Genomic DNA, 10,462 nt, shown 5'->3' with positions numbered 1-10,462 from the left:
AAGCTTTTTTAACCTTTGGTTGTACATCACCAGCTAAAGTACCACTTCACTGTGCTGTGAGAATTCCTGGTCTAGGCATTTGGGAAGAAAACAAAGCAGAACACACCCAATAAAGACTTCAGGAGAGGTAAGGAAAAGCCACGTCAATGGTTAGAAGGATTGGACAGGATCCCACTTCGTAAGCCTGAGGATGGAAGAGATTACACAATGAGTCCTGATGACACTGTAAACCTCTAAAAACTGGGGATTTCAAACAATGTGCAAGGAATCAAACCAAGGAATATAGTCTAATAATACACATCCTACGATCCAAGCTGTTCGTTGCAGGGCGAGAGGGAATCGTATCAGTCAGAGCAGTTAAGCATTGGGAGAGAGGTAATGGAGGTAATTGAGGCACCATCACCAGAACTATTCAATAATAGATTAGATAAGCAGTAGAAATAATGTAGGGGAATATCTTGCATGATGCAGGGAGTTGAACTAAATCACCCAGGAGGAGAGTAATTGCAATTATAGATCTCTTCCACCAACACTAGAAAAGGGTGGTGCCAGGTGCAAGTATTAATTTTATTAAAAACTGAACTGGAATGTACATGCTCTCAAACACAGCCAGAAGCCATATATATTCTATTTAGGAATGAGACCCAACTCTATTTCACAGACCTATATATTATTCTGTTAATTTTAATTTTTGCAAAGTTGATGCTGTCTGACACTGGAAAAGGGCCTGACCTACAAAGTCTACTGAAGATAAGTCCCTGCTCCTTTATTTCATTCATACTGGGAGAGTGTTATGTTCAATGTGTGAATCTGACATTTCATTGTAGTTTTTTGCACGTTCTTAAAAAAGACCTTGGAATAGTCTGAGTATATAAAACAATCTGAGAATATAAACAGTATATTCCTCTGGGGCTAGTAGCAGAAAGCATAAACAGGAGTAGAAAATTCGTGCACGTAGCCTTTCACTAAATGCAAGAGCTTCTCATTTTCATTAGCCATTTCTAAGAGCCTGAGGTATGACACATTTCAGGTCTTGCCTCCAGTAAATTAAGCTATGGTTTTCTTGCCATTTTTATTGAGAGGAGCACCCAGATTCCCTTTCAGAAAAGATCAGATCAAAAGAGACTCTTTCCAAGCCACTGGACTTACTTCAGTATCATGGGTTTGCTAGATGTGTTCCTCAGCTTCCAAGCAGATCTGTGCAGGTTAGAGTAATCTAATCAAGTTGGACAATAGCACTTCACCAAAACATAACTTCAGAGCAAAAAGTCATATATTTAAAAATCCATGCCCTTGAGAAGTTCCCAGAGCCTCTCCCCAGAATACTTACAATGTTTCTTGGTGTTGCTTACAGTAATCCCCAGCCAGGCTTACAGTGGAAGGCGCTTTCAGTTCATCAAGTGCAGTCCCCTGCTATTAGTGACACCGTCCTTAGTAGCCCCTTCGATAATATGCAGTCAGTGAATTCAGCAGAATACATGAGAAACCCTTGCTCCTGGCATCTGATCTAGGGCAAAAGATCACACAATAAAGGGACAAGTAGACATATTAGGGACATTTTGCCATTGATTCAGACCACAGTCCAATGACATGACAAAGGGGACTGATGTCCTAACTGTGTCGGCCATCTGCTATTTCTGAGAGCAATGGTCACAGATTCTCTGTCTCTCTTGACACATGCAAATAACTGAGAGATCGCATTTCTATTATTGGGAGACTTCATTAAAGGTGGGATTTGTCTTAATGACAAAGTTGCTAGTCTTAATACTTCTTTTCAAACTATTTTGCGTTTCTAAATCAGAAATCTCCTTTTCAAGAAAAGCAGTATTCTTTTAGGATGAAATTCATCTAGCAAAATAACACCATGGAAACCTTAAGAAACCGTTACTGTTTGCTATGTTTTTATGTCTGTGACCCCCTTAATATGACTTTATTTTCCAGGTACTTTTTCACAGATTTCATGATGCAATCATTAAGTTCAGTATGCTAAGCATACTTCTTTTTTTAATTTAGCTGCTACCTTTTCATCTGTTTTGCCTGGATCCCAATTTAATAAGTTTTACCACACGGTTACTAAAAGCTTGTTGACACAAGGATATATAAACTAGTGCTGTGCTCCTTACCCGTTAAAAAGTCAGGTTTAGGAGTCTGGGGAGGCAGACACATATGTGAAGTAATTATCTAATAATGGAAATCAAATGCAGATATTTAGTTACAAATCCACAAATTACAGGCTCTTTTAAAAACACATGCACGTCTTACCACAGAACATTTCCTACAGAGTAATTAGAGTTCTTTGCATCTATAATTTCACATTAGTGACTCTCTAAGTAAACATTGAAATTACACAGTAATATACCATAACAGCTCCAGACTGGTTCCCTGGTGTTGTACAAAAAGGCAGGAAGATAGTTATGTCACTGTATGCGTCAGAGAAGTTGTCAAGCAATCCTACACGTGCAAAATGTTAGAGACTGCTATAAATATAACTTTTTTAACCATTTAGCATTTTTTAGTGTTCTTTTATGTGCTAAGACACATACAGATACATCTGAAAACATATGAGCACCAGTTATATACTCAGCTAATAACTAGGAATAAGTGTAAAGATATTACAGATCTTAGTCTGCATGAAGGAACATGGAGACGTTCAGATCTTTATCTGTTCGCACAAAGGATTCACTCCAACTCAGTAGCAGACAGGGAAAGATTCGGTAGACATTGCAAACTTAAGGAAAGAATAAAATACATTTGTCTATGGGTCCCAGCTATTTATTTGCAAAATAGATCTAAAATTTTCACTTACAAAAATGAGAAATAAGCTTTGTTTATGTTGTCAGGAGTAACTTAAGGAAGTATACATTGCATAGTGAGTATATTTTTGACATGTATATTGATATATATCTCTTAGAGGTCTGGAACTCGGAGAACATTGTGGTTAACTGGTAGCCAAATCTCCTTTCTGATTTGAATACTGGAAGAACAGAACAATTACATATAGAGATTGTTTTTCAGTAAAGTATTCCATTTATGATGCTTAGAAAGAACTAGAGTTCACACCAGTCTTTCCAGTTGTGTTGGCTGTGTGCGTAGCTTTGGTTTTCTCACTAGTGGTCACAAATAAAAATTTGAAGTGTTCCTAGAGAAAATCTACAGGCTGAACAGAGGTTCTTGTAGCTGTCCCATAGTTGGCTGTTGAAAGAAATGGAGAGCTGGATCTGGCAGGTCTAGGGAGAAGAGCCACGATGAAAGCTGATCCAGATTCAATCAAGTGCTGATCTTCATCAATTGCTAGGATGCCATCCCTACTTGAGAAGAGTCACGCTGGTTCAATAATTTAAATCCAAGATAGCAGAATACCTTGAAGAAGAACTTTCCCAACAATCCTCTTGTATGGGTGCATTGTTTATAAAGGTCATACTTCTGAGCTCTGTAAATCTGAGTTGAAAGTAATGAAAAAATCAAAACTGTGGGAAAGTATATGTTGATTAACAAGGTGTTATTTCTTTCTGAATGATTCACAAACAACTAAAGAAAAAACTTTGAGCAAACTAGGGTGGCTTCTGCTCCAGCCAGACCAACTCAGACCTCACTGTCCCAAAGGATACATAAGACTGCAGTACACTGTGGAGAACCTAAATCCAGATGTGGGTCTGTACAATGATGTCTTTACACAAAGCTCTGCCACTGCCTTTGTCCTCAAACCCACCCATCGATTCTGGTCTGGCACAACACCCATTGTCCTGGTAGACTTGTGATTTGTATCTGGTATATTGGATTGCTGACTCCAGATATGGCTCCTGACCCCCTGACCACACACCTGCTTGTGAAAGAAGCCTCCCTTGTCCTCTAGGTCCAAAAAGGCTCACAGCTGGGCACAAAACTTTACTTGAAAATTTGTCACCCGCTGACGTGCTTCAGCCCTCTTTAGAGCCATCTTCAGGCAAGTCTGCGCCTGCCTCTCCTGCTTTATACCTTTTAGGTTACTGCAGATTTTCTGATCTTGCAGACTTTCTCTGCTTGTATGTTCTCGGTATTTTTTTGTGCAAAAGAACTTGATTTTTATGATACAGCTGGGAATATTGTGCTGTTTCACACTGGACATTCCTTCACATTTCATTTTTCTTAGAATGTCTGGCAATGTTTTCTGGTCTCTGTTGGATTTTGTACAAAGACCAGTCCCAATGTAATTGATTTGCTGAGAGCAGAATAGAGGCAGGTATGATTCTCCCCTCTCTGCACTGATTATCTTGCAATCACTGTTTCCCATTCCAGAACACACTGTCTTCTCTGGAATTACATTCTTCTCTGAAATAAAAGGCTTCTGGCTTTTAGGGGCAGAGCACTTCCCAGGTACTGGAACACCGAATGGGACACAGGATAAATATTCCTGTGTTGTTTGCTGGCCTTCATTTTTAGTAGCAGTTTCCAGCTTTTTCTTTTAAGCAATTTAAGCATGATCTTTACTTTAAAGTTACAGATGAACTGATCAGCAATCACATCTCACGAATGTAAAGGTGTGTTCAACATCAGTGTCAAGGCAAATGTAGATGCATAGTCTGTACCGCACCTTCCCTCACCTTCTGGAGCTGAGCACCAGCCTGGTTAGAAGCAGAAGTCCAAAAATCAGGGGAGCTGACAAGAAGGACTGACATAGAGTCCTTGTGCTGGTCCACAAAGTTATCTATGTGCACAGTGATTAGAGAACAGCAAAGCAAAACAAAACGGTGGCAAGTTCAGCCTCGGGATCAGGAGCCTCCAGCGGGAAACCAGTCCCGGGGGAGTTTTGCAAAACCTGCCACCGGAGCAGACAAGTGAGAGTGCTTAGTCTCCAGCAGAAATAATTTGATCTTCTGATTCTCGGCATGCTCTTGAAGAAGAAAAGCTGCCACATGCAGCAGTGAGATTGATCATCCTAATCCCAAGGAATTTTACAACATCACAGGTGAGATGAAAATCAAGTTTCCTGGAGCTGCTGTGTTTAGGATCAGCCATGTGGGGCATTTACAAAGAGGTAGAAGAGAGAGAGAGGGACCAGCTTTTTTAAACCTTTGTATTGCGCTGTTTCATGAGCAATGCGTTTATGTATGTATTCAATTGCTTTTCAAATATATTTTCCTGTTGAGAAAGGTTCTGTTTGATTACAGTCTTTCTGCCGGAAGTTTCAGGGGCCAGGTCTCAAACATATCTTTCTTTTCTAATCATTCTATGACGCAGTCTGGGGCAGCCTGTCATGACATATGTGTCATGTGTAACACAAGAGATCTCCCAGCACAGGTAGGGCTTCTAGCTATTCTTCTGATGAAAAAAAAAAAAAAAAAAAAAAAATGCAGCACTCTATATGAGTGTTTAATAAAGAATCCCTGCAATATGGAGACACATCGTGTCTTCCACCCACTTGTCACCCAGCTGCACTGTCTCTTTCCGTCATGTCAAACCTGAAGAGCATGTTTTTAAGTCTCATTTCCAGCGACTTACCAGTTCTAGCACTGTTTGGGTTTTGGTTTGGCTTTTGTTTTGTTCTGTTTTTTTTTTTTTTCTTCTCAAACTGTTTGTCAGCTCCTACAGAGGGTTTTTTATTTAGTTTTGCTGCTGTTTGTTTTGTTTCTTAAAGTGTCCAATCAATAGGTTACCAGCACTAATCTCCTGCCGTTTGGTAGCTAATTGAAATCTCCTGAAGCAGTAAGGAACGATTTATAATCGCAAATGAAATGGTTTTAGTCTCTACAAGAAATGTCAGCAGTTTTCAGTGCGACCAGCATGGGCTGCTCAGCTGGGAATCCTGACACATCCTGAACTTTATTTTCTTCAAAGAAATCCACCTTGCCACTGCCTGTGTTACACTCAGTAGCAACAGTTTGGTTAATATTTTTGGCCAATGAGCTCAATACGAGCAGTTATATTTTGATGGGGGACGAGTATTTCGGGGTGGTTATTCACTTTCTCCAGGTGCCCGGGTGTTTCAGGCATGCACCGATGGCAACACTTAACTCCTAACAATACTGGCTTTGGAGTTCGTCGACAGCAAGTTATAAAATCGGGTTGCGCACTGAAACTACGGCGGGCAAAAGGTCTCTTTCTGTTGGTTTTATTATAAAATAACTCTCTCCGGGTTTTAGGTTCATCTTTTCTTTCAGTTGCCTCTGTACCTCCAGACTGATAAAACAGAGAGGAGAGTAAGACAGAAAATTGTTTGATAAATGGGGTGAAAATTAGATTAATTGCCGAATATCGACTTCTTACATAATTATCTTTCACCACGGAGACATCTGAGGCTGCAGTGAAGTGGAAGGGCAGTTTCTTTAAATGAATTTTAGTTTTATGTTAAAGAACTAAAGAAAAGGACCTTAGTATATAGCTGCTGCATCTGATCAAGCTTCCACTGCCAGGGAATTGGAAAAAGCTGGATTTGCCTCTGTCGGTATTGATTAATCTCCTGGAGGTAATCAAGTAAGGGTGTATCGACACTGGAAATGTTAGAAGTAGCAACCAAAGGGAGGTCCCGATACAGATCATCAGTTATGAAAAAACAGGCACACACGAACAGTATCACTTCACCCTCAGAAATTAGGATACTGCCGCTTACATGTGTCTCCACACGTTATTAGCCACTCAAGGACTCAGAGGATATTGATTTTTTTAACTCTCGTCATAAAGTCAGGTCAGAAGCAAGGGGTCCGTCGTGTGACCCAAGCCGTCAATTCGTCGCCTGCACCTTCCCGGGAGCTACAGTCTGGGGGAACCTGAGCTGTGAAGTGCACCCACCAGGTCCCCTTCGCCGTGTCCGCTTCGTTATACCACCCTTGCATCAGCCCTGATAACATTTTTTTTTCCCCCCAGAGCAAGGGCACCCTTGAGACTCCTGCTGCCGCTTGACCCTAATTCGAGACCGACCAAAAAGCGAGAGTAGAGGTCAAACAACTCTCCCAGATCATCGCAACCGTCAGAAAACTCCCCGCAGCCGTCGAAACCGCTTTCCAGCGCCCGGCAGGGGCAGGGGCTGCCTCGGCAGAGGCCCTCCGGCCCCCTCCTGCACCCCGCTGCTCGGGGGGGCGAACCCCGACGGCGGCTCCTAGCTGCGGGGCTCCCGCTTGCACCGGGCTCTCCTCGCCGGGCTGGCCCAGGCGTCTGCGCCGAGGTTCGTCGCACATCTGTATTCATCACCCACGGAAAGACAAACAGAACAAGAGCGGGAAAAGGAAGGAAAAACACGTTCTTACCTAGCCGAACCACCTATTGCTTTTTTTCCCCACCGGGAAACCCGACAAGTTGCCCGTTTTCGCAGGCACGGGTGAATTTCGTAATGCCGCGATTGCGTTTTGAACTTTTTTTTTAAAACAAAACCCATTTGCGCGATTGCGTTTTTAACTTTTATTTTTAAAATAAAAACCCATCTATGCACTCTAGGCAATATCCTGTGTTTGGCACTGCCTAGCAGTAACTGTGTAGAAAGGGCATGCACCTCAGCTTTCTGAAGGGGTTTATTTCCAACCTTCGAATGTAAAGCTTGCGAACTTGCAAACCAAAGGACGACAAAAGCGTTTGGAATTTATGAAAAAAATGACACCTCTTTAGGATAGCAGATAAAACTGTCCCACGCGATTTCGGGAGGCGGGGTTAGCACAAGCAGCGTGGGTGACAGCTCGCCCTGCTCTGCAGGAGCATCAGGCGAGCCGCGGGCTGGGAACCGGCCAGCACAACCAGTGCGAGAGAGAGCTCGGATCTTTTTCGGGAGGGGAAAAAGAATTCGGAGAAGCCACAGTTTAAGAACCGGATCTGAGGAAAGGTGTCTACATTTCTCTAATGCCAAAGACGGGGAGAAGTTCATCTGAGGGATGTTAGAGGTGGAGAGGTCGAGACAGCGGAGCACATCGCGGCCTTTGCATTTAGCAAGCTGTGTCAGAAGCCACTCGGGTCACGGCACAGCGACGGCCGGGGCGCTGGGGCAGGAGTGGGGACACAGTCCCCGTGGGCTGGGGCAGAGAGTCGGCTCCCCTGCAATACGGGCACGGGATATTTTGAGAGGGAGGCAGAACACATCCCGGTGTCTTTGGTGGCTTCCTGCTATCTCCTCCGTTCTGACGAGGGAAAAAGCGCTGCAAGAGCGAGGGCGGGCTGGCAGCGCCCTTTGAAGCTTCGAGAACGTGTTGACTGCCCACGGACAGGCGTGGGGGGAACCCGGGCGGCCCCTCCGTGGGCCGGGGGGCGGCTGCCGCCGGCTGTGCCGCAGGCGGGCATCCCACCGACACGGCATAAATAACCTCGGGACGGCCCCCGGCGAGAGGACGGTGGGGGGCCGGGGTGGGGGGAGAGGCTATACGTCCCGCTCCATCAGGCTGAAGCGTTTGCCGGGCCCGGGGAGGCAGAGGTAGGGGATGGCGCTGGCCGGGTAGAGCAGCGGGAAGGGCAGCGGCAGCAGGCAGCGGCGGAGCAGGGTGCTCTCCTCGTACAGGACCGGGACGGGGAGAGCCGCGGCGCCGGGGGGCGGCGGGTCCCTGGGGGGCTCCGCCGGCCCCAGGCCCTCGGGTTCGGCCGACATCTGTCTCTTGAGCTTGTTGCGACGGTTCTGGAACCAGATCTTCACCTGGGTCTCGGTGAGGTGCAGCGAGGCGGCCAGCCCGGCCCGCTCCGAGCTGCTCAGGTAGCGCTTCACGTCGAAGGTGGACTCCAGCTGGAAGACCTGGCTCTTGGAGAAGATGGTCCTCGTCTTCTTCCTGCCGCCCGCCGCTGGCGACCTACCGCTCTCCCCGCCGCAGCCCCCGGCCTCCCGCGGGGAGGGCTGCCGGGGTCCGGGAATCCCCTGCTCGGGGAGCGGGGAGCCGCGGCCTTTCCGCTCCGCCTGCAGCCGGCGGGGCTGGCTGCCTGCAAGGGCGAAGCACACAGGGTGAGCCCCCTCCCCACGCCGCCCGCGCCCCCGCCCCGCATGCACGCACTCGTGGGGGATCGGGTGGGAAGGGGGCTGCCGAGAGCTGGTCGCGGCCCCCCACCCTCCAGAGGGGAGAAGGGTGCGGATCTTCCAGCGAGGGTCGGAGGGTTTCTCCCCGTCGGCTGCAGCACAGAGCAGCCAGAGGCTCCGGGCCGGCCGAGGAGGCCTGGAGGGGGGTGAAACGTCCCGGTAAAGCCCCTGGAAGCAGGTCGGTGCGTGAGTGTGCGTGGGTGCGCCGGCGGCATCTCCTCCCGAGCCTCCCTTCCTCCTCGGGCTGCGTGTGCCCGTGTGCGTGTCTGCCCCTGCGTGTGCGCGGCCCTGGCCCGTGGGGACCTCCGGGGCAGACCCCGCTGCGGGCCGGGCCGGGGACACCGCCTGGGCGGGGCGGGGGGGGAAGGGGCTGCGACCCGACGGTGCGGGGCAGCCTGAGGCGGGCTGCCGGCTCCGTACCCGAGTTGCTGGAGCCTTTACTGGCGTCTTGCTCCACAGGCCCCTCTTCCTCCTCCTCCTCCTCCTCTTCCTCCTCCGGCAGCGCGCAGCGGGCTCTGCCCTGCTCCCGGGCCGGGCGGCGGGGGCCGGGCTGCAGGATGCTGTCGATGCTGAAGGCCGGCGGCGGGGCTTGGCGGCCGCCCCCGAGCTGCACCATGGCGGGCTGGGCCGAGCGGGGCCGAGCCGAGCAGGGCCGAGCAGAGCAGGGCCGAGCCGAGCCGGCGGCGGGTCCGTCTGCGGCGGGAGGGCGGAGGGAAGGGTGGTTGGGCGGGGGGGGAAGGAGGGGTCGGGGCGGCAGAGGGAGGGGATGGATGGAGCCAGAGGGAGCCGGAGGACAGGGGGAGCGGCGCGGGGGACGGAGAGAGGGAGGGGAGGCGGCGGGGAAGAGAGAGAGCGGAGGAGCAGAACGGACGGAGCTGGAGGGGAGCGGGGAGGAAGGGGTGGGGGGCGGCGCGCCCGGGTGCTCCTTCCCTCGCCGCCGGTGAGGCGAACCCCGAGGGGCTGCCCCGGGCAGCCGGGGCTGGGCTGGATGGGGGCCCTCCTGCTCGGGCCCTTGGCTGCTGGGGAGGAGGAAGAGCCGGGCCCGAGGGAGCCCAGGGGAAAGAGGAAGAGAAGGGGAGATGGCAGGAGGAATGTCTCCGGAGTGAAGGAGAAGGGTGGAGGGAGAGGAGTGGAAGTGAGAGCCGGGGAATGGGGGGGAGTGCCGCAAGGGAAGGCAGGGATGGAGGTGGGAGAGGGCAGGGGGGAAAGGGGATGCTGGGAGCCGGGGAAACCCTGCCATGTGTTTGTACAGCGCCGGGCACGACCCCAGGCAGTCTGCTGAGGGCATTTGCTGCAGGCGGTCGATGCCGTTGTGAGGGTATGGGGGGCCCTGGGGAAGAGCAGTCCCTACAGCCCCAGCCCCTTCCCTCTGGTCCTTCCGCCTGCAGACCCTCAGGCAGAATATGCGGAGCTCCCCTAGGAAGAAAGGGAGCCACCGCGAAATCCACCCCCGTGGGTCTGTAGAGCTCTTCCGTAGTTCTCAAGGGCTAAAAGTTGTAAGAGATC

The 10,462-nt window shown here is 49.4% G+C and overlaps 1 protein-coding gene across 1 annotated transcript; it reads right to left on the bottom strand.

Annotated features, from left to right (window-relative positions):
• Positions 1-8,314: 8,314 nt before the first annotated feature.
• LOC142361535 (homeobox protein HMX2-like) lies at positions 8,315-9,572 on the bottom strand. Its single transcript, XM_075422152.1, has 2 exons — positions 9,359-9,572; positions 8,315-8,862 (listed from the first exon to the last, which is right to left on the bottom strand). Exons 1-2 carry the CDS (start codon positions 9,570-9,572, stop codon positions 8,315-8,317), a joined length of 762 nt encoding a protein of 253 aa, XP_075278267.1.
• Positions 9,573-10,462: the final 890 nt, after the last annotated feature.

This window comes from Opisthocomus hoazin, chromosome 5 (genome assembly GCF_030867145.1).
Source record: "Opisthocomus hoazin isolate bOpiHoa1 chromosome 5, bOpiHoa1.hap1, whole genome shotgun sequence".
In the NCBI taxonomy this organism is placed as follows: Eukaryota; Metazoa; Chordata; class Aves; order Opisthocomiformes; family Opisthocomidae; genus Opisthocomus; species Opisthocomus hoazin.
This window is presented reverse-complemented; position numbering and strand designations above follow the sequence as displayed.

Excerpts from the sequence above, each read along its gene's own strand:
- LOC142361535 (XM_075422152.1), bottom strand. The coding sequence starts at position 9,572 with ATGGTGCAGCTCGGGGGCGGCCGCCAAGCCCCGCCGCCGGCCTTCAGC. Across the intron at positions 8,863-9,358 it reads GGGTACGGAGCCGGCAGCCC|GCAGCCAGCCCCGCCGGCTG; the intron begins GCCTCAGGCTGC and ends TCGCCCTTGCAG.